Below are 23,871 nucleotides of genomic sequence, written 5' to 3'. Positions count from 1 at the left end.
TGTAGATTGGGAGGCTTGGAAGTTGACGTTAGAGCAGCAACACAGTCGGCCAAGCAAGGTACGCTAACATTCTATCAATTTTTTTCTCAGTCACCACTCTATCAAGCCCAGTAGGAGATGCAGAGGATACTTACTCCATTAGCATAATGATTCTATCCCGTTCTTGTATTGTTCCTAAAATGGACGATGAGCTATTGATTCGCAGATTCACGTGTAACAAAACTTGGGCAAATAGCGGCGTCCGAATAAATCAGTAGGTGGTAGCATAGCTCTGCAAATTCAACAATTATTTAGTCATATTGCATTAATCCTTGAAAAGAGTCCAAGATGCATGTTTCTTCAGCCTTATTCCTCATGTTTTATTGATCAAGAAGATGAAAATGATAATAAGTAACATTAAACAGAGAATAATAATAATAATTCCAATTGAAGAAACACTAAACTGAGTTCGAGAACAACATCAGGCTTAATCTCAGGCAAATAGCGATGTCCGAATAAATTAGTAGGTGGCAGCATAGCTCAGCAAATTCAACAATTATCTAGTCTCATTGCATCAATCCTTGAAAAGAGTCCAAGATGCATGTTTCTTTAGCCTTGTTCCTCATTCTTTGTTGATCAAGAAAGTGAAAATGCTAATAAGTGCTTCAACCGAAAAAAAAAATACTAAACTGTGAATAATAATAAGAATTCCAACTGAAGAAATTCCAGAAACACCGGCACAGGCTGGTGAAACAGAAGATTCAATTCCGAATGGAAGTGAAACTTACACATACCGATGGACGTACATTAGCAGGTTGCCTTGAAGAGGAAAGGAAAAGAAGTTTTGGATGTGGAGCCGTTGTCGGGGAGGGGGGGGGGGAAGTTGTACTGAAACTCAACTCCTGCTCCTGAACAAATCATGGGCAGAATCTATGTCCAAGACACTCAACTAGCAAAAACTCCATTGACTAAGAAAACGAGGCGCTTTAACCCTTACAGGTCACATGGGACTGATTCCATTGCTCTTGATGAGACACAGCTTCTTGAAACACCTATTATGTTTGAAATTGGCCCAAAGAATGGGGCTTTGGTGGCTAGCCCTAATAAGCCACCAGGGAATAGATGATCTTTTGAGCTGGAATTGTCAGGGATTGGGCACACCCCTGACATTCCAGGTATTGCGAGCCTTAATGGCTCAAGAAAGGCCCAATATTGTGTTCTTGATGGAAATGAAGAACAAGGAAGAGGTAGTAAACCATATGACACATCACCTAAATTTTAGGCAGTCGACAGTGGCTAATTCAACAGGTGTAGCTATTGGATTAGTAGTGACGTGGGATGATGAGATGAAAGTAGAGGTACTTTCTTCGTGTGGGGAGTATGTGGATTTAGTTGGTAAAGTCCATTGTAGTGGTAAAATGATGAGAATCACAGTCATGTATGCACCGGCGGATTTTCAAGAGAGGAAAGAGCTATGGGAGAAGATTAGATGAGTTTCTACGTCTAATAAATTTCCTTAGGCATGTTTAGGGGATTTCAATGAAATATTATATCACTGGGAGAAAGTAGGAAAAAGGGCTACTGAAAACTTTCGTTTAGCTGTGTTCCAGGACTTTTTAAACGAATGTTCGTTAATGGATATTGAGAGTAAAGGTTGCACTTCCACGTGGGCTAATAATAGGGAAGGAGAGGCTCTTGTTAAGAAAAGATTGGATAAGGCATTATATAACCTAGATTGGAGGGTGGAATTTCCTAGTGCTGAGGCGTTCGCGCTACCAGCAATAGGGTCGGATCATAGCCTAATTCTTTTGTCCCTAAATCCTAAAGTGAAAAAAGGAAGGAAAACATTCAAATTTGAGGCATTTTGGCCGGAAGATAAGGAATATAGAAAGACGGTTAATTCAGCGTGGCATAATTCTCGCTTCAGCAATGATAGTTTGTTATGCCAACTCAAAGAAGTCACTGGAACTTTACATAAATGGAGTAAGAGAAGGTTTTCTAATGCCTCAAGCCAAATCGAGTGCCTAAAAGAACAGATGGTTGAATATACGAATAGGGATTTAGAGTATTGCAGCAGCGAGAGGACACAGAAAATCAAAGAGCAAATCGAAAGGCTATGGAAACAGGAAGAGTTATATTGGGGATTAAGGCTGAAGTGGTGGTGGGGGGCGCAGCGGGGAGGGCATAAGACGAGATATTTTCATGCTGCCACATAAGACGAGATATTTTCATGCTGCCACTATGCAATGAAGATACAAAAATAGGATATCAATACTGAAAATTGATGATCTAGGTTGGCGCCGTGAGCCACAACTTTTAAAGCAACGCACGGCACTTTACTTCTAGGATCTATACACATCTATTGGAGCAAGGAATTTCCTTCCAGTACTTGAGCAATGCCCTTATCTATTAAGTGAATCGATGAATGAATCTTTGGTGTGCTCAATCAAAATGGAGGAGGTACATGATATAGTTTTTCAGCTAGGAGAAACTAAGGCACCAGGATCTGATGGATTTAACGGCCAATTTTTTCAACATCATTGGAAGGAAATCAAAGAGAATGTGTTCCGAGAAGTCAAAAATTTCTTTGATTCAGGTATTCTTCATCCTGAACTAAATATGACTCACATTTTCTTAATCCCAAAAGTTCCAAATCCAGAATGTCTATCATAATTTCTCCCTATTAGTTTGTGTAACTTTGCATACAAGATCATTTCCAAGGTTATGGTAAACCTCCTAAAACCTTGGCTCCCTAAGATCATTGCGATGGAATAAAGTGCTCTTGTTGGAGGTAGGCAAATCCAGGACAATATCATAGTTGTTCAGGAAGTGCTACACCAATTAAGAATTAGAAGACAAAAAGCAAAATTTCAGGCCATTCTGAAACTTGATATGCAAAAAGCATATGACCACATGGAATGGGACTTTTTGGAGGCATGGATGAAGAGGATGGGCTTTTGCGAGAAATGGGTGTACCTGGTCATGATTTGTGTTAAATAGGTGACTTTCAGTGTTAAATTTAATGGAGAATAACTTGACTTATTCCAACCAACGAGAAGTATTAGACAAGGTGATCCCCTATCTCCTTATACTATCGAATGCGCTCTCTTATATGATGGATAAAGCAGTTGAAGATGGCAGCATTACAGGAATTAAGCTTAACAAATTTTGCCCCACATTATCATATTTATTGTTTGCGGATGATGCCACATTTTTTATCGATGGAAAAATTACTGAATGTCATAACTTAGCCGTTGTTCTAAATCAATATTGCAATGCTTTGGGGCAAGCAATAAATCTGAACAAATTAGGCATTTTCTTCGGTAAGGGATGCCCGGAGAGTCTACAAAGGAACATGGCCTCAGAATTGAGAGTCCCAGTGATTAAAAAGACAAGCAAGTATTTGGGAATATCCTCTGATTGGGGTCAAACAAAGAAGCAAATGTTTGCTTCGATCTTAGCAAGGGTAAACATGAAGTTAGAGGGGTGAAAAGAGAAATTAATATCAAAAGCAAGGAAGGAGATGCTGATTAAGACCGTCGTGCAAGCCTTGCCTCAATATGCCATGTCCATCTTTAAAATTCCTTTCTCGATGTGCATGGCAATCGAACAAAGGATAGCCTCCTTTTGGTGGAAACAGGACGAATCGAGGGCTGGAATTCATTGGAAGAAATGGGAACTTCTCAAAACTTGGAAGGACAGCGGTGGAATGGGCTTCCAAGACCTTATCTCTTTCAATAAGGTAATGTTGGGTAAACAAGCCTGGAGGCTATCTCAAGCCCCGCCAGCTCTTTAGAGTCATCTATTTAAAGGATTGTACTTTCCTGCATGAGACTTTTGGAATGCAAAAATGGGGATCGTGCTCGTCTTGGGGATGGTAAAGTATGCTTGCCAGTAGAGATTCAATATGTGGAGACATTAGATTTGACGTCCCGAAATTCTGGCGATTTTAATACGACTGAATTTGATGGATTTTAACCATGAATTCTAGTCCGGTAAATAATATTGGATTTTTAAGGATTAATGGATAATCATTGGACATTGAATTATTGAATTAAAAAGGGAATTAGATTATCCTAAGGCGTTGATAAGGGAAATCAAGTCGAATTAAGTGAGCCGGGATTATCAAGCCGTCGAATCGAAGCATTGAGACATTCTCGCCCAAGCCTAGCCCCGGTCAAATATGAGAAGTGAATTTACCATTTTGCCCCTAAAGGCAAATTTACAGTTTTGCCATTTTGTTGAAATGACCATTTTATCCCTTTGAAAAATTATCATTTTACCCTTGATGTTAAAATTACCATCTTGCCCTCAATGATTAGTGAAAATGACTAACCTACCCTTACTAGCAAATTTACCAAATTGCCCCTATCTTTATGATAATGAGACAAAACCATTTATGGAAGTATGCCCCACCTATCCTTTTCCTTCCTCCCCTTTTCTTTTTTTCTTTTTTTTCTCTCTCTCCCCCATTCCTCCCCCCCCTCTTGTTCAGCCGACCCCCCCCTCCTCCCCCTCACCTCCATTTCTCTTGGCCGCCCAAGCTCCATTGCTGCTGCCCGAGCCACCGTCCACCATCATCATCGTCGCCATTCACCACCGCGAGCCACCCTCGTCCGCTGTTTTACACCGTCGCCGCCGACCCAAGCCTCACTGCCACACCACCCGCACCCGAGAACCCTCGGGCCGAACCCCCACCCACAGCCGCGCCACCCATGTTGTCGCCACTCGTGTCGCCGAGCTACTCGTGGCCACCTGACCGTCGCGCCTGAACCGAAGCGCCCGCACCGCCTACCACGAGGGGTACCGTCGCCGCCACCGTCATCACCTAGAGCTAGTTTGTGAGTTAACTCTCTAATCCTTGATTAGGTTGTTAATTGCATTTAGGGTATAATTTATATTATGTTAACTACGATTAGTTAGGGTTAATTGTGGTTTGTTAGTGTTAATTGTGCTAGACTATGGTTATGTTATATTAATCATAGTTGTGTTAAGTTAGTTGACCATGCTTGAGTTAATTGACTTTGGTTAAGTTAATTAACCATAGTTACTTTAATTAATCACAATTACTTTAATTAACCATGGTTGGATTAAATAACTGCAATTACTTTAATTAATCGCAGTTAAGTTAATTGACCATAGTCGGGTTTATTAACCATAGTCGAATTAATTTAATCATAATTGGGTTGATTAACCATGATCGTTATTTGCTTGAGACAAAGCAAATTCCACCCAGTCATTATCCGGAAGATCGGACCCCTGAAATTTAATTAAATAATTATTATTACCAAATAATTATTATTTTTATTTGATGGTGATTTGGTGATTGTTTCGTGCCCTTGAATGTATATGTTGACATGTAAATAATCACCTATTTTGAGATGGAATTTACTATACCGAAAAATGAATTTATGGACACGTAATTAAGGACGTACTATGAGATGGCGTCATAATATCATGTTTTTGTGTCCGAAAAATCCAGTATGGTGTAGAATTGAGGAATACCAAGTTTGACAAAAAACGTATCCCTCTATGATCACGTGTGAATTTTTTATTGCATTTTTATACGTGAAAAATTACAATCGGTTTAATTGTGAGCATGACCATGTTTGCATTGGGCTAAATGAGAAGATATGAATTGTCATGATTGTCCGGTGTGCTCATGTGGTCACATGATAGTTACCGTCACCCAAGGGTACCGGGAGACGATGCATGATATGTCTGTGCCGGCGAGAGTTCAAAATCACATGGTTTATCAAATGCTCGACGGTTTGTGCGGGCGGGAGTTCGGAATCACACAGCTAAACGGACGCCGATCGTGGCAAGTAGCGGGCCGATGATCCTTACATGAATGCCCGATATATCCATGCCGACGGAAGTTCGAAATCGCATGGCTTATCGGTCGCCGTGCCCGATGGGGCGGGACGATACCCGGTCACGCCGGAAGTCCGCTAACCTTCGGGTTGTGTCATGTCCAAATGGTCGTTAATAACCAAAACACATGTAACGCATTATGCATGTGAGATTGTGACGGGTGTTCTGGTCATGTGACATGACTTGTGTGATGCTTATATAATGCCATGATGGACACCGAGCTGGGTGTGTACGAGACAAGGTAAATGTGCATGTGATTGATGGTTGACTAGTTCAAGTCAAGTGCCCGATCACGTAGTAACTAGAACGTTATGAAAGTCGCACGCTGTTGGTCCGTTATCGACATCAACCCGCATGTTTAGGCCATCCCGAGAGAATCAGTACCCTTTCAAGTTTAGGACGTTGAGTCACGGAGATTTTATATCTCACTTATTGTTGCTAACTTTTTTTCGAGACCTTACCGATGGAGAGCAGATAGGTGTGGTTTGAGGTGCCACTCGATCGAACCCCGACCGTCTATTGGCTCCGAGGAGGACGTGGTTGTTGACCTCTTTTTTTGAGTAGTGTGGAGAAGCGTTAACCTCAACCCCGACTTGGTATCTTTTTTATGGTTGTTGGAGATAGCCCCGAGTAGGGCCTGTGTACGTACTTCCCAAGGTTAACAGTAAATAAATAAAATGAGCTTTTGGATGCTTGTTGGTTTCTTTTCTAACTATCCCTGTTGTATTATTTTTCCGGGGATCACGAATCGTTTTCGCATGCGTTTAATTGAGAGATAAAATAGGTCGACGACATGCCTAGGATGTCGCCTTTAAATAACCCATGGCGTTTGGTAGGATTATGGCGTACCCAGGAATCGGAGCGTGACATTAGATGGGCTGTGGGAAATGGGAAAAAGATCAAGATTCGAGAGGATAGGTGATTGGAAAGGGGAATTATCGGTGGACCGGCAAATCTGAATGAGCCCCAAAAGGTAGAGGATTTAATTAATCAAGAGAAAAGGACATGGAACGAGCATAACATGCGGATGATATTTGATGAAAGCTTGGCCAGCGAAATCGCAGCGATTCCTCTGAGCAGAAACTCTGAGCAAGACCGTCTAGTCTGGACGGGGAATAAAACAGGGAAGTACACAGTTAAAAGCTCGTACAACAAACTATACCCAACTAGCCTACAACAACGAACAGCCTCAGCACCCACCTCATTCCAAGTCCCCAAGACCTTTCTGGACAAAGCTATGGACGCTAGATACCTTCCAAAAAATCCGAACCTTTCTATGGAGTGCATGCCAAAATGCCCTATCCACCCGAGAGAATCTATACAATAGAAAGATCTTACCGGATCCTTTGTGTCCGTTATGTAACCACGCCGGAGACAATTGAGCACACACTCCTGCTTTGCCCTTGGACAGCAGAGATTTGGGCAGATGAGAGATTAAAGCTGCAATTTTTAGACATACCCATCACTTGTTTGGACAGATGGATCATGAAATGCTTTGAATTGAGAACACACCAGTTGTCACACGAGGAAATTACCGGCATCTCGTGGTCAATCTGGAAAGCACAAAATGCCATATTATTTCAAGCTCGTCGGCCAGATCCAGGCAGAACGATCAAGCTAGCAACAACAGAGCAAGCAAGCTTCTTGAGATGGAATCCCAGGTTGAAGAAAGGATTGCAATAAGAAAATAACTCACCTTACTCCTGGCTGCCACCGGCGAAGGGGTCCATGAAGATTAACGTCCACTACTCTAAATCGGAAGACTCACCGAACACAGCTGTAGCTGGTGTGGTTCGTGACCACAGAGGCATTCTAATTAGTGGTTTTGCGAGCTTCGTCGTGGCCGAATCTGCTGCAGCGGCCGAAGCCCTAGCTTTCCACCCAAAAACAAGAGGGAGAAGAGTGAGAACACATAGAGAGAAAAGAAAACAAGGGAAATGGATGAATGTGCTACAAACGAAGCAAAGGTTTGAGGTAGGTTTCAAAGACACGTCCCTGATCAAATGTCGTTTTTCACTGTCTTCTTTTCTTTCAAGTTGGTAGACTAAAATCAAGTATCATTTAGTGTTTTGAGAGGAACCTCTTCCAACTCCCTCTCAAAGAGACAACCGTGGACACTTGATTTTAGCCGACATGTCACTTAAAAGTAAAAACTCAAGATTAAGGTTCCAGATCGCGGCATGGCTCGTTTCTTGGCGAAAAAGAGTCGTTTTAATGTTCTTTGAAAATTTTCAAGTTTCACTGTGTTCTGTCTGAGTTAAGACCTTGATTTCACTAAAAATTCAAGGAAGTCTTTAGAGTTGACTTTTTGTTAATTTCTAAATTCAACCTTTAGTCAACATTTTCCAGAATAATAAAACCCTAAATCAACTCTCTTTCACTTTAATTTGACTTTCGTATCATCAATTTACAAAAATTCAATTGCAACTCCACTTTCCATCAAATTGAGAATTCCGATTTCCGATCGACCAAATTAAAAATTCATTGCTCTCTAGTCGTTTTCTAGAGAAGTTTTCTTCACGACATTTGATATAAATGTCATACCGCACTCAATTGTCAAGCCAATTTTGAGATTCTAAGCTTGGCACAAAATTCCCCAATTTTGAGCATCGATTAGGCATCCAATCAATTATCCATGATTAATGTCCATTTGCTTGAATTGAGTCCGATTAAGTGCATGAAATTCAATTCCAACGTCAATTTTGGCAAAGTCACAGTACCCTGGCTTAATTGGACCAAATTGTGAAATGGTGATTAGCAAAATTAAGATGGTTTAATCCAATTGACCAAATTGACTTGACCCATACTAGACTAAGGTCCAATTTGATTAATTAAGGTTCAATTTGATCAACCGAGCCTTAGTTAGATTTGACAACTTCACCCATAGTGTAATTTTGTTGGAAATTGGAGAAATTGAGGTGTCATTGGTCGATACGATCGAACCAAATTGACTCGGCTTGAATCGAAATGATCTGATTAAATCCAATTTGATCCAAATCATTAGGATAATTATCAATTCAACCCAATTGGACAAACTGTCACAAGTAATTAACAAAATTGGACAAATTAGGAACCCCGAGCCAACCCAGTCAAATCGGGTCTAGTCGAGGGTGCGCAACCGGTTCGGTTGGTCCTATCGATGTTGGCCGGCTGGTCGACCAGCATAGCTCAGGCCAACAACTAGCCCCCTCCCATGTGCGGAAAATTACCAAACTTCCATTTACTTAATCATTAAGGAAGTTTGGCAATGTCATCAATCCTTGGGAAGCACTAATCCTAGCTATGCAATTGCCATTTGATCTTGGCCATGTATTGTGACATGTCATCTATCGTAGTGACTCAAATGCAGCCAATATAGAAGCAATCTTAATCATTGAGGAAATTATTTGAGCCTTTGGAAGAATCCAAGGGCCAAAATTTGAGCTTCAAGGCATACATATAACCAATTTTCCCTCCAAAAATGAACAAAACACGCTTCATCCTAATGTGTTCTAATATCAAATGCTTCAAGTGTCACGCAAGAGGACATGGAAGGCAAAGAGGAAGAACATGAGGCAACTTCTGTTGATCCAGAAGTTGAAGATGCGGATGCCGTGAAGGTCTTGATGGTACTGAGGGAGGAGAGAATCAATGTAGTATGGTTGGTACTGATGCTTATGAGCTTGAATTGCCAAAAGAAACTTAGTCCAGTTCTCAAAGTGTCTGAGGAATCTAGTTATTTATATCCCATCTTTGTTAGAGAATTCCTCTCTTTATCTCTGGTCCATTTGGAAGGCTGTTGCTTATTAGAAATAGTGTTTCGTTGCCGGTAACTCGATAAATACAAACCCGGCGACTCTTCCTATTTGGTTCTTGATGATTGAATACATCGATGTTCGAGTCTTGCTCGCATCGAGTTCTTCTCTGCATCTCTCTGCATTCTTCTGTCTAAAATTTCCTTCCTTTTCTTGCTATCTGCTCCCTTTTTATGGATCTACGTGTATCCCTGTCTCGCTCAATTGCATATGACTAACCCCTAACGCAGATGTTCATTTGCTTTTCGTTGCCCAGTCTTAACCAAGAGTAATATTTAGGGTTAAGCTACAATTGAGCTAGACCCAACCATGAGGAGATAAATCTGGTACAGAAATGGGAAATTGAATTTGAAATCCAGGCTGTGTCTTCTTAATGACCAAGGGCTTAATCGGTTGTAAGTTGCACATGAACTTTTGACCACGACCAGTTCGTTGACTACCCAAAAATAAAACCCAACCAAACTTAGCCCTGAATTCGTGCCTGCACGTCAACTACAAAGAATGCAATGCAACTCTCTCTCTCTCTCTCTCTCTAACCCCTCCTGATCCCACCCCTCACAACTTCCAAACCAAACCAAACCAAAACCAAATCAATCCCAAAAAAAAAAAAACTTGTACATTCCATCTCAGAGAGGGGAAAAGAAACCTTCCTCTCTCCTTCCTCCTCCTCCTCTTCTTCTTCTTCTCTCATTAGAGGGTGAAAAAGGAAGACAAAGAATAAATCCTTCCAGTGACCAGTGTATAGGGAAAGAGACAATCGATGTACGCGACGACGTCGTCGCCGTCGATGAGGAAGCTGTGCCCAAACTTCGACAGGGAGGACGGGCTCGACACCGTCCTGGAGGTGCCCATCCCGGAGGAGATGTTCACCAGCATGGGTAGCAACGCCGTGCTGAGGTGGCAGAACCTCCACTCTCTGATGAAGGCCCAGTCCTCTTCCTCCTCCGCCGTCGATTGTTACAACAAGTCCTCCTCCTCTTCTGGTTTGTACACGTCGCTGTCGTCGCAGCCGCAGCAGCATCTGTCGTCCGGGTCGAGGAACGAGTTCATGGCCCTGCTCAAGCTCGTCGGATCGCCTCTCATTCCTTTCCAGGTCCAGTCGGATCATGCTCTAACCCGACCCCTCAAGGGTTGCTCCATTGTAAGCCTACTCCTAACGTCCTGCCACAACTAACTTTCCCGCCAAAAGCAAGAAGAAAGAATTCTTCTCTTTTAGATGATTGACTCGTTATTGTGATTTGGAAAGCAATATTTCGCCCTTCGTTCGACTTTTGTTGCTGAGAAACTTTATAAGAAGATCGCGTCGACGGGTTTAGGAAATCATGTTTGATTTATTTGCAAATTGTCATGATAAAGAGTATTCGTGGCTTCCATATGTAAACGTTTCGTGTTTTCTCTTCTGTATTTTCCCACTGTTTGGAGGTTGAAATTAAAGTGAATCTCTCTGTCGCACGGGGATAAACAGGAATCCTCGACCGCGCAGTACATAATTCAGCAGTACCTGGCGGCCACAGGAGGGCAAGGGGCGCTGAACGGTGTGCACAGCATGTACGCAGTGGGGCAGGTGAAGATGGCGGCGTCCGAGATGCGGCAGGGCGATGGCAGCGTACACGCCACCGGGAGCAGTGAGGTCGGCGGGTTTGTGTTGTGGCAGAAGAACCCTGACCTCTGGTACCTGGAGTTGGTGGTCTCCGGACTCAAGGTGAGCGCGGGGAGCGACGGCAAAGTCGCTTGGAATCAGTCTTCCTCTCAGCCTTGCCACGCCAATCGCGGTCCTCCGAGACCCCTTCGCCGCTTCTTTCAGGTATCCTTTGTTGGAATTCGATCGCTCTGTTCGTTCTCAAAGAAATAAAGCAGGAAGAAGTCATTTTTGAAACCAGGAATGATTGGAGATCCTTTCTGCAGAGAACCAGAAAGGATCAGATTTTCCAGAGAAAGAACTTCAGATCAAATGTGGGAAAATCGGAAATGCTCAACGATTGTCATCATCAATCATGAATTTATTGGTTCCTTGTGCAGTCTGATCTGATTTTCGTTACTTTTGATAAGGGCCTGGACCCAAGATCCACAGCCAACCTATTCCTGGATGCGGTATGCATAGGAGAAAAGACGATCAACGGCGAAGACTGCTTTGTGCTAAAGATCGAGGCGACCCAAAACATCCTGAAAGCGCAAAGCTCGCCAAACACCGAGCTCGCCCACCACAAGGTGTGGGGCTACTTCAGCCAGAGGACCGGCCTCTTGGTCCAATTCGAAGACACAAAGCTAGTGAGGATGAAGTCGATGAAAGGGAACGACAGTGTTTTTTGGGAGACCACAATGGAGTCGACAATCGGGGACTACAGATACGTCGACGGGATCAACATCGCTCACGGCGGGAAGACTTCGGTGACCATGTTCAGGTACGGAGCTGCGCAAAATCACAAGCGGAAGATCGAGGAGACTTGGAGGATTGAGGAGGTGGACTTCAACATATGTGGGTTGTCCATGGATTGCTTTCTGCCACCTGCAGATTTGAAGAGGGAACAAGAAGGTGGAGATCAGGGAATGTCATGAGTCAGATACAAACTTATTCAATTGAATCACATTAGCAAATACGTGGACAAAGAACAAAATAAAGGCAATGTAAATACAGGAAAGAGAGATGAATTAACAGGATCAGTGAAGCTTTGTTTTTGCTTTTAATTGCTTGCATATAGTGCGGCTTGACGATCCACGAACCAATTCGAGGCAAGGCCAAGTCAGGGCCAGTCGCTGCGTTAATGTGACAAGTCTGCAGCTGCATATTAGGGTTTACTGTTGAATGCCGCGTCAATTTTACGTGATGAAACACAAGATTCCGATAACAAGGGAAGAACGTGTCTCTGGAGATATCACACTGAAAGAGCTCAAAAATATCCCAACAACAGAAAGGAAACGAGTTTCCTTGAAATAAAGTTACAAGTAAAATGACTAAACTACAGAGTGCACAAAATCGCTGGAGCAGATTAAATTAGTGCCGCAGCTGTTGCTCTAAAAGGAAGAACAAAAAGGGTCAGCCATAAACACCTGACAAGAAGGCCATGTACAGACCTTTCAATCAAAACATGTATTTACATCCAACTCATGAAACCCAACCTACTCATCGACCGTTTGGATCTCGCCCATCATGATCCGGTTGCTGACGACATTAAATCCTAAAACTGAAGGGCTGACCTTCTTCCCTTTCTTCCCCTTCTTCTTGCTGCCTCCTTTTGAAGGCCCATCGGGACCTCTTAAGGAATCGAGTTGCCCTAGATCATCGGAATTCACATCTCCAGCACCGACAAGAGGGGCCTTCCGATCATTCCGACTTTCAAAGGCAATTTCAAGTACGTCTGCTGGTAACAATTCCTTGTAGTTCAGGAACTTGTCAATGAACTCATGATCGGGATCAAAGGATCCGAGATTCTCAATCAAAAGCATCTCGGCCTCTGATCGTGACTGCTTCAAGCAATATTCCAGGAAACTTGTATCTACAGAAAAGTAAAGATGATTGCATTAAACTCAAGTGGAAGCAGATCTCTGCAAAAATGAAGTGAATGACAGTTTCGTACAATGATAAGATCATACGCACTGGGGTCCTCCAATTATGAAGTTTCACGTTCTTTACTAAGCCGTTACTGGTTGAAAACAGTCATTGCAAAGGTTCATTCACTCTCTTGCTGACAATGTTTTGATTCATTTACTAGCACTTATCGCATTATGAATAGTCCACGGTACCACCAAATTAAACTTTTAAGGAAATACTGTAAAAAGTGTGGGGAAGTAAGTACCTTTAGTCCCAATAAGCCTCACACACTCACTTTCACACCAATCTTTGAAGTCCATGGCCTCTGCAAGAGGTATTCAAAAATTGAACATCAGTTGAGTCAATTTACTGTCAGATAATCGAGAGCCTCTCAAAAAGTTTCTTGCCTGAATGTTTGTTCATGGCTTCTCTTTTTCCCTTTAAAGATGTCTGCCCAGAAGCAGGTGAGGACGAACGAATATGTTCAACAGGTCGGACACCAACAGATTTTTGCCGACTAAACAACCCACTTGGAGTTCCTTTAACGGGAGTGTTCTTTGATCCCCAGCTTGTCTGGCTTGCAAGTTTAGGGTATTCGGCTCTGCCCAGAATGAACATGAAATAAGCATCGGTCTCAGCAAGGCAAGAAATGGTAATAATATCTTCCTAAGAGAAACCAATACAACAGAAGGAACAGGGTAATCAACACGAGGAAAGGACAAGTGACTACATTGTCGACATATAGAAGTGGAAAACAAAAAACTAAGGGTATTTCATCTGTGTCTCCATTTTTGACACAGTTCGCCAAAACAAGTATATCATCCCAACATTATCTACAATTGTGAATTCCTTTGAGAAACTAGTGCACAAATCTGCGTCAGCATTCAGATTTACCATGTCTTATTCTCAGAAATACTAATTTATTCCATAAGGAAGTCTTCTCTTAACCAATAAAATGATAATTTTATAAGGTACTCATGAGCATTTCTCTTGCTCTGAAGACAACTATATACATATAGACCTGAACAAAGAAAACTTCGTTGTTCACAGTGAACTCGACTCTTCTCTTCCAATCAGTGCTTTCCCCAAGCAATTGCTGGTTAATAGCTTCTCCCACAAGGTTTGTTCAATCAGGGTAATAATCACATCTAGCATATAAATTAACAAAAGGTTCAAATCAAATCTGGATAAGTTTTGATTCACTCAGAAAAAAAGAGAGTAGTGCATTGATAATGACTCCTGACTCCTATTGTCAGCAAATGAATGCAGAACACACTACCATATTACACATCATCCAGAATACATAGAACTGAAAAAAATAAAACCAATTAAACTGGAGTTAAACATTACCCTGATTGCTCTAGTGAACTCTGGCAGAAGTCTAGTATAGGTATGTGCGGATGTGCAGCAAAGGATTGTAAGTATCACAAAAGAAGATACTTATAGAAAACAGAAGGCAAGCACATATAAAGTCAAGAACTGATAATCACACGAGAAAAATGACATACTGCTTAGTGTCTTGCTTTAATTGGTCAATCGGCCCCCAAAATAAATCATCATCTTCTTTAAACTTAGGCTTAGAGGAAGCACTGGAGTTAATCTGTAGAGGAGATGCCGCCTTAGATGGAGAAGATGCAGAAAGTGACCACGAAGAATTATGGGCAGATGGAACCGGTTGAGATTTCTGAGGAATCGGGATTTGGTTTTGGCGCTGGCCAGCCGCAACCTTAGTTTCCTGCTCCTTCAGGATGTCCCTTAAAGATGTTGGTTTAATAAGCTTCCCAGAGTCGGTAGACCATGCTGGTGCAGGCTGAGAATTAGTCGCTTCCACCTTCCAGGGAACAAAATCTCCCAAAGACGGCCCTGATGGGATCATCGGCAATACTTCCTTCTCCTGCTGCACCATCCTGGAGCTTTTACCTTTCTCGACAGCACTAGAACCAACAGAGACATCAGCAGAAGTAACAGGAGCTGGGTTCTTAGATCCAGCAGCCTTAGATTTTGCCGACTTCTTACGGTTCTTTTTAGATTCTCTTGCATCAATAAAGTTCTCACCATCCAGAGTCTCCACTTGAATTGCTGCAACTTGCTGAGACAATGAACCATGTTTCCTATCAGACATCTCCATCTCTCGTTGACTAGACTTTCCAGATGGTTCTTCAGCCAACAAGTCATGTAACTGACTCTCTTTACTCTTGGGGTCAATGGAACTTTGATTTTTAGCCACAATAAACTCAGAGTTGTCAACATCTTCTAATCCCTCTCTGGAGATCTTAGATTCTGAACTGGCAACAACCCCAGCCCATGGAGTTGAAAAATTTACAGAGTTGATACCAGCAGAAATCTCAGAAACTGCCACCTCTGTCTGTGCCCTCCGTTGCTCTTCCTCCTGAATTTCCAACAGTGACTTCACCTTGAAACCAGGGGCAGCTTTCCAAGCACGTTGTCCTGATGGTAGTTGTGTGTTTTGAGCAGAAACAGGAGCAGCATGGTTAGGCTCAGAAGCACTCTTAAAATCAGCTTCAACACTATCTAATTGCTTGATTGCTTTTACTTGCTGAGACCCCATGGTTTCCATTACAGTAGTGACCCTGTCAATCGTCCTCTGGGGAGATGTTCCATAAACTTCTTCGCCAGTCGCTCTACCCATCTCAACTGGTTCATCGGCACCAAGTAGCCGATCAATTTCAGACTGCTTAGTCCGCTGCATACTAGCTGTTTCAGAGCCCTTCGCCTGATCTGTAGCAGAGGTTGACTTGGATGATTTTTGTTTTCTCGACTTCTTCTCGGACGTCTTTCTCACTTCACGCGCTTCAATACTTTTCGCCTCCGACACTCTGGAAGATTCATTGGAGAACTCTTCCTCAGTTTGCTTCTCGTCAAGAGAGCTGTCAGGCTGGACCTTGGAAGCAGCAGCGTGATCAGCCACTGACATTTCATTCTCCAGACTCCTCGCTAATGGAACGGCATCAGTAGATTCGACAAACTCAGAAGGCAGAGAATCAACATTTCTTGGCTCTGACGTTACAACCGTCATAGTGTCATCACTCCTCGAACATTTTTCGAAGGATTTCTCAGGAATTACTGGAGTAAGGACTTCAGAGGCAGCAAAAGTTTGCACTGGATGAGAAGGCTGCTGTGAAGGCCTATCAAAAACTTCTGATGGAGAGCTCTCACCAACTATTGAAGCTGATAATGGCTCCTTATGATAGCTATCATGGATTTGATCAGGAGCTGGAGAAGGCCAATTGTTGCGATGGTTCACATTACCAAGTATCTGATGTGGCAGAAGTGAAGCTATAGAAGCTTCAGAAATAGAACTTTGATTAGCATCTTTTGTGACTTTTGAAGGTAGACTAACATTGTTAGCAATTCGTTCATCCTGCATAGTGGGCACTGGTATAGTTGGCCCAGCCTGAAACCCCTCTTGTGATGGCTGAAGGCGAGGATCACCAGACACATTCCCTGTAGATATAGCACCTGACTGTAAATTAGCATAAGGCGGTTCACGCAAAAACTGGGAAGCCTGCTGCTCTGCTAAAGCTTGAGAAAGTAGTAGTTGCTGCCGCAGCAGTTGCTGCTGCTCCTCTTGCCGCTTAAGCAACAACAGTTCATCTAACAGGGACAATTGTTGTGCTGGAATATGCGACTGAGAATGAAGCTGCAGCAAACGTTGCTGTTGCAGCAAACCTAGCAGCTGGGCGTCGTGAGACAAGCCAGATGAGAGTAACTTTTCGGGCGTTAAGTTGCTAGATGAATTATCTACACCATGAGCAAGCAAATTAGTTAAAGAAGGTTGAAGTCTCTGTTGCTGAATCCCAAAGGGGGTTTGCGGAGGGAGGTTCTGAGCAAGATGCAAGTCAACTTTATCCTGCAAGCTTCCCTGGGCATGGAAATTCGACCAACCAGCTATTCCGTTATTTATACCAGAGGAAGACCTGTCATATAAGCCTTGAAGGACCGGCAGGAGATCAGCACTTTGAGAATGAGGCAAACGAATACTTTCGGCAGGCAACGGTTGAAGATTTGGTTGCAGAGCTAATGGGTCTTGGGCAATCTCTGACATAGGAGGCATTGATACACCATCTCTTCCTAGCCAATGAGGATTGTCGGACATAGACCTCTGCCTTTCAAGAGCCATTCTCTTGGCTAAAAGATAGTTGTTTGCACCATCCACTCCAGACAGGCCTGCGCCACTAGGATTATTTCCAACATATGAATGCAAACCTACAATGCAAACACAAACAACATAAATTAATTCCAACTTTTTTATGCTCGGATTCTGAGTAGGAGTACAGGTACTTCTTGATTGTGTTGCTATATCAGCTAAAGGATTCTAACTTCAGGTTGCAAAAGGAACTAACAACTAAAATGCAACCTTGTATAACATGAAATTTTAGGTATTGGTACATGAGATAAACATGTATTCAATTTGTCCTTCCAATATAATACCAGCATTAGCAAATGAGAAACGTGAACTCTTGGGATTTTCTCAATTAGCAAGTACTTCATCGTTATTCTTTTCTTTTCCTTTCCTTTTCGCTGGCAAGAAAGGTACCAGTCGGACATCACATCAAGCAAAGCCTTCCCCTGGAGTCTAGCACAGGAAGTACCCACGAGGCAATGGGACATGTCCTGATCCAATCCTACCTCTTGGCTAAGCCAATCCATCAGGTGCAATATTCTACGCCTATGCGGTAGGAAGTACTCACCAGTCACCATCGTAGTGCAATTATTTCAGCCAGAAAGAACAAGATCTTTTCCACCAAGGAATGGAGAGCAAGGAAGCAGAACCATTTTCAACTTTTAACTCACTATAAACAAGAAGCAGCAATATTATGACACTATCAACAGGAGAATTCCAGCAAACAGAACCTGATGGAAAAAGAACTCCAAATTCAAAAGGAAAAATCCCTCCTTGTACAATAAGGATGAGAATCATGAGAACAAGACATTGTTGATGAGAAGGAGGGAGGGAGGTCAGTGAACCTTAGCAAGCTGCCCGAGAAATCTCACTTGAGTCTAAGTTGGTTATTCAAGGGAGTTGAGGGATTTCAGACTACATCATGAAAACATGGAAACATGGCTGGAAATGTGGAAGATCAAAATTGAGTAGAGTTTGCACTTTCAAAGTTGTCAGGGCATAAGGCTTTGCTCCTGCAAATGCTATTACTTCTACACCCTATGAGTATAATGCCAACTGTACTTAAACTTCTATCAACGAAATTATACAGAATCGAAGCAAATCCAACTTATTTGAAACAAATGAATACTAAATATGTAGCACTCAATAAATAAGATCACATTTGGTAAACTATACAAGTATTTAACTACAGAAAAAAAAAAAAAAAAACTAGGATGTGGATCTAAAGGATCCCACGAACCAACCTCTGATCTTAAGGAAAAGCAGTCACATAGTTAATTGTTTCATCCAATTCAACAATGTATGATCTCAATGGTGATACTACAACAGCTATGGCATTCGTAATTTCCCAGTTCACAACCATGAACATAATCCTGAACAAAAGTTCATAACATTATCACTGCATACCAACCTTCAGAAAAGGGGAACTTCTCCACGGGCATACTGTTAGGAGTACTCATCAATGACTCCAAGAATCGATTTTCAGCTTCTGTTGCTGAACCCTGTTTGTGCCTCTGCTCACTCCTAAGATCAATTTCAGCACTAACCTTTCCAAAAGTACTGAAATTCGGCCTGATTATTGCATCTGCAAAATCATTCTGCTTTGGTGCATTAAATCCAGGTGGTGGCCTCGCTTTCGCCCTTAGGTGCGGCATAACATCACCTAGTAAAGCAAATGGCACATCACTTGGTGCATTTGCTAGGCGAACTAGCAAATCTATGCCAAAGTATCCAGCCTCAAACCATCCAATGATATCACCACCAGAAAAGGGACCCTGAATTGCACCCTGAGGGTCCTTATAGTAGAGAAGTAACTCTTCTGGAGGAGTTTGCACATGACGCCTTGCTTCTTGTTCCCTTCCCATGCCAGCAGAAGATAGCCTATCCTCATTTAGCAATTTCTCATCATCCTTTAAGTAAGACAAATTTCCCAGATGACTTCCCCAATCATTACTCATGCCCTTTTGTTGCTGTGACCAAGAAATTCCAGGGGCTCCGGACCGTTTATCGTTTGGTGTATCACTCAAATCGTTTGAAGATGAGTGACTTCGATCTCCCAACACAGATGCACGCCACGCAGAGACAGGAATTGCAGAATTGTTTCCCTGAGAGATTGACTCCCTACTGATTATCCCATCATTAGCCTTTCTGGAGTCACCATCTTCTCCAAAAGCTGCAATTATGAAGCATTTAGTTACTGAAAAATGCTAAAACCACAAATACGTCAAGTGAGAAGAGAACTCCTCCCTTCCATGTCATGCGGCCATCTTGAAAGAACAAGAACCATATTCATGATATCCACCATACATATATAAAGTCACAATGATGCAACAATAAAAGCTACAGAAATATCCTAGACAATCAACAATATTACCCATATAACATCTATAAATTCCAACAAAACTTACATGCAACTCCACAAATGATAATTGCCAGTGAATTTTCATGACGACTCTACTTCAAGAAGATTACACAGAATCATGCCATGTTAAATAACTGAGAACTATTTTTTCTTCTACATCTCAAAACCAACTTTTTGTAAAAATCCTCGCGATTCTCTAAATTTGCCAAAATCAACTAATAAACACAGTAAGCCAATTATGTGTCTGTCTTTTGTCTTTGTCAAAAATATATACCTTCTGTTTTGAATTTGGCATCACAATAAGGCCTTGGATCCCGAAAGTTTTCCATTCTCGAGCTAGACCCCTTTGAGTGCTGCTTTTCATGGGACAAAACCTCAGGGAATTTCACACTACTACCTTGGGGTACTTCAATTTTGACATCATCAGAATCAATAGGAACGTCTTCCTTGCTTTCTGCTAAGAAAATACAATTTAAACATCAGTTCTGCCCTTAAGGATATATATCTCAGCACCAACCATGATCATGTGAAGAACAGCTGGTTTACCAATTTTGGGCTGTCTGGACTGTGAAAAGCCAATCAAGTTGCGTCCAACAGATCCATCTTTTGAGATCTGGGGTGCACCACTTGTTACAATCTCCCCCTTATCAATTCCTTTCAAAACAACCTATTCAAAATGTGAAAAGTAAAATCAACAGCAGAAAATATAAATAAACTTCATTCACTATCTTTCTCGCAGAAGTTACCATTTCCTCGGGATTTGGTGAACATAAAGCCAAAGGCCCCGACACTTCTTCCAGCGTAAGTGAAGGCACTAGTGTGATCCCATGTCCTATGTTTTGAAGTGAACTCACATCAGTCATTCGGTAAATATCAAGCAGTTTTGTTCTGCTATATCTTAAAGTAGCAGAATCCCCATGGACAGAATCACCCTTCTCTGAATCTGTCACCACAGTTGGCATCATTCTGTCAAATGAGCTTCCAACCGAGCTATTTCTAGCTTGTCCAAGTGGAAAGGTTGCTTGATCATTTTCCCCAGAACCACGACCATAAGAAAATGCAGGAACATGTCTGTTGGTTGGAGTTTGGTGGTGAGGAGGTTCTCCCCTGGATCGACCTTGCAACGAACTAGGTCTCCATGGCCTAAGATGATCCTCATCCTTCCTATTATTACCTAATGGAACCAAACCTTTGTTTGGAACATCACCATTTTTCCCAGAGTCCATCCACTTCTCACGTGAACCATCTGCGGCTTTGTCGTCAGGACCCCAATGAGTGCTCCATTTGCTATCACGGCGTTGCTCATGACTATTATTATCCCTACTACCTGAATCAGTCCATCGCCCAGATGGGGCTCGACGCAACTCCCCAAAGGATCTTGCAGAGTTCTCCCAACGTTCCGTCTTACGAGTGTCTCCAAGCTCTCTATCAAAATCCCGCCAACGGTCTTTACGGATAGAGGAATTGGTGTCTCTTTCTTCATCACGCCAGCGGTCTCGACGACCAGTTTCCATGTCAAGCAAGGATGGCCTGAAAACATCCTTCTTCTTCTGGGTATCAGCCACCTCATCACAGTTTTCAGGCAACTTGGTCATCTCAGAGCGGCCATGCATTGAGTGAGGGCTGAAATTGTTTTCCTGATCGATGTACCACAAATCTCATGAATTATGATAAACTGATCAAGGCAATTTAAGAAAAATGCAAACTAAGAAAAAATAAAATCCCAAAACCCAAATATCTAAACCAAAAAGCAGAGGGGCAGAGCAAGAAGGTCAAGAAGTAAAGAAGCTCAAACTAAGTTTCCAAAAAACAATGACATACCCCAGGTCCCATAGCCAGTTTATTGTCTCCTGGCTTTGGCAGAAGCCACTGGGGTGACAGTGGGATTGGATTTTCTGATACTTGGACATCTGCAGAAGTCAGATAATCAAGAAGTAAATGGGAATATTATACATACAAACCAACTACGAAGTAAGGATCTAAATACTTAGCTTAAGCTAGTTATACAATCATGCCATATAAACACTCCAATTACTCCCAGGACTGCAGACCAGTAAACTGTCTTCTAGTTTTACATTCTTTTTAAGAACAAAATTCAAGGAAAAGCATAATTACTGTTCATCTTTAGCTGGATATTGTGAAATCTCTATAAGGCAACAAACAAAGTGATAACAAAAGTTTGCATCATTTACAGTTATTGATATGAGCAATCTGGCCAAATAACATGATGACCCAACCAAAGGATACTTGACAAATTAAAACATGCATATTGGTACTCATCTCAAGGCCAGATACAGATAGCAAATGGAATCAATTATTAAGCACCCAATAACACAAACTCAACAAGTGCTAAAACATATATACACACCGAGCATCAAGCCAAGTATTGATACAAGACAGTACTCAACTAACAAACCCTTCATTCCACGGACAACCCTTGCTATTTTAAAACTTCATTCTACATGTACTTTCTGTTAGGATTAATGAGTCAACATCCAAGGACACCTACCATTGACTAAATATTCCATAGCAGAGAACAAAACTGCACACATAGAATAGTTGCCTAAGAATGTTATACATCTCGTCTGCTGCCTATGGAACTGTTTCAGGAAGAAAAATAACAAAACAGCTTCAAATTCAAATCAACATTACCAAAAATTCTCATCAACTATAAAAACGATGGTCCTGTCATCCAGCGGATAGAAAGATCATTAGCGCCTGCCGATGGTGTTCATCTATTTCAATTGGAAAATATTATCTTGCAGGGTAAAAAGACATCCTTCAAAAGCAGGAACAAAAAGCTCATTTCACGGTGCAGCCTACTAACAAAGTATCCCACAGTAACGAATTTAATCTACAATAAACACAATCAAATATTACCAACCAGAGGAAAAAAAATGAAAAGACCAAAAAACCAACAGAAATTTCTAAATCATCTCGCAGAAACAAAGGGAGAAGATTCCAAAACTATGAAAGTTGAAAATTTGAAGTGATACAATTCAAAAATATCAAACTTGTGAATTTTGGTGCAATACAACTCACTTCCATTCTTCAAATAACCCTGAAAACAGATAGATGCCCACAACCCCGAATCCAAAACCCAGCACATACAAAAAATCACACAAGCCATTGCGTCTGTGAGCAGTTAGAAAATGCTTAAGCCGCGAAGCTAAAGCCACTCAAGCCAAATGCAACAAAACCTAATTCTCTGCGCGAACTACCCGTCTTTCGACATTAAGGAAAAAAGGGGGACCCTCAACAAAACCAGAGCCCGGCTAGGGTTTGCAAATAAGTGAGGGTGGGAAGAGGAAGAACCTTTGGAGATCTGGCGCGGAGGAGTGAGAGAGAGGCTGGGGCGAGAATCGAAGCCGGTGGTGTGAGCCATTGAGGATCGACGAAGGTTGCGGACGACAATCAGGGATTTGCTTCAAGGGTTTTCAAAGCTCTTTGGTTGCTGCAGTGAGAGAGAAGAGGCTGACGCAGAAGAAGGGAAAAATATATGGGCGGTGGCAAAAGAGGTGATTACACGACCGGCCGAGGGGTTAAATTGGAAAACCGCATCAAACGCAAGCGCCACATTTATCCGCCAAAAAAGGGAAAAACCCTAAATACTTTACTAGTAACTTTTAAAGATTTCCTTCGAAAAAAAAAATTCTAAAAATTTCCAACGAAATGTAAATTCGTCTAATTTGATAGTCCATGTTCACATACACATTTTGTCGAAGGTCGATATCAAAGACACGTGGAATAAATATTGTACTTTGTTCTTCTTATAATTCAGCAAACAAAGCGGCATATATTGGACATATATCTCTATTTTTCCGCTTAGCAATAAATATTATACTTTGTTCTTCTTATAACTTTATCATAAAATCAAAGACACGTGGAATTGAATCGGTACTTCTTATATGATAATTACGAATACAAAATGATAACTAAGCATAACAGATGATAGATGATATTATAGATGAAAAAATTAATACGGAACAAATTACGTAGGGACGGTTATGTTTGGATATTTTTTTTGTTGTAGAAACAAATAGTAATTCCTTTGTTTTTTCTCAATTTATTGAATCCCAAGTGGTCTTTTTAACATTGATAGCCATCAGATCCTCAAAGAACGCTATAGAGAAGGAAAGTTGTTCTCTAATGGCATTAAGCAACCCCTCAAGAATAATTAGTGTTGAAT

The 23,871-nt window shown here is 41.8% G+C and overlaps 2 protein-coding genes across 3 annotated transcripts; one reads left to right on the top strand and one right to left on the bottom strand.

The window, feature by feature from the left end:
* Positions 1 to 10,394: 10,394 nt before the first annotated feature.
* LOC115726392 lies at positions 10,395 to 12,309 on the top strand. Its single transcript, XM_030656242.2, has 3 exons — positions 10,395 to 10,788; positions 11,113 to 11,451; positions 11,697 to 12,309. Exons 1-3 carry the CDS (start codon positions 10,408 to 10,410, stop codon positions 12,201 to 12,203), a joined length of 1,227 nt encoding a protein of 408 aa, XP_030512102.2. The 5' UTR covers positions 10,395 to 10,407; the 3' UTR covers positions 12,204 to 12,309.
* Positions 12,310 to 12,555: 246 nt separating this feature from the next.
* On the bottom strand, positions 12,556 to 23,183 carry LOC115732485 (protein ESSENTIAL FOR POTEXVIRUS ACCUMULATION 1). Of its 2 annotated transcripts, none has more exons than XM_048275036.1 (10): positions 22,998 to 23,183; positions 21,504 to 21,592; positions 20,429 to 21,319; positions 20,229 to 20,349; positions 19,957 to 20,139; positions 18,732 to 19,493; positions 14,685 to 17,403; positions 13,584 to 13,777; positions 13,442 to 13,501; positions 12,556 to 13,141 (listed from the first exon to the last, which is right to left on the bottom strand). In XM_048275036.1, the coding sequence occupies exons 1-10, from the start codon at positions 23,065 to 23,067 to the stop codon at positions 12,765 to 12,767; spliced, it is 5,466 nt and encodes a 1,821-aa protein (XP_048130993.1). In that variant the 5' UTR covers positions 23,068 to 23,183; the 3' UTR covers positions 12,556 to 12,764. The 2 variants fall into 2 exon arrangements, with proteins under 2 accessions (XP_048130993.1, XP_048130994.1); XM_048275037.1 differs by having other exon boundaries at positions 19,957 to 20,136.
* Between the last annotated feature and the right edge of the window lie 688 nt (positions 23,184 to 23,871).

The sequence above is a fragment of the Rhodamnia argentea genome, chromosome 2, assembly GCF_020921035.1.
Source record: "Rhodamnia argentea isolate NSW1041297 chromosome 2, ASM2092103v1, whole genome shotgun sequence".
NCBI lineage: Eukaryota > Viridiplantae > Streptophyta > Magnoliopsida > Myrtales > Myrtaceae > Rhodamnia > Rhodamnia argentea.
This window is presented reverse-complemented; position numbering and strand designations above follow the sequence as displayed.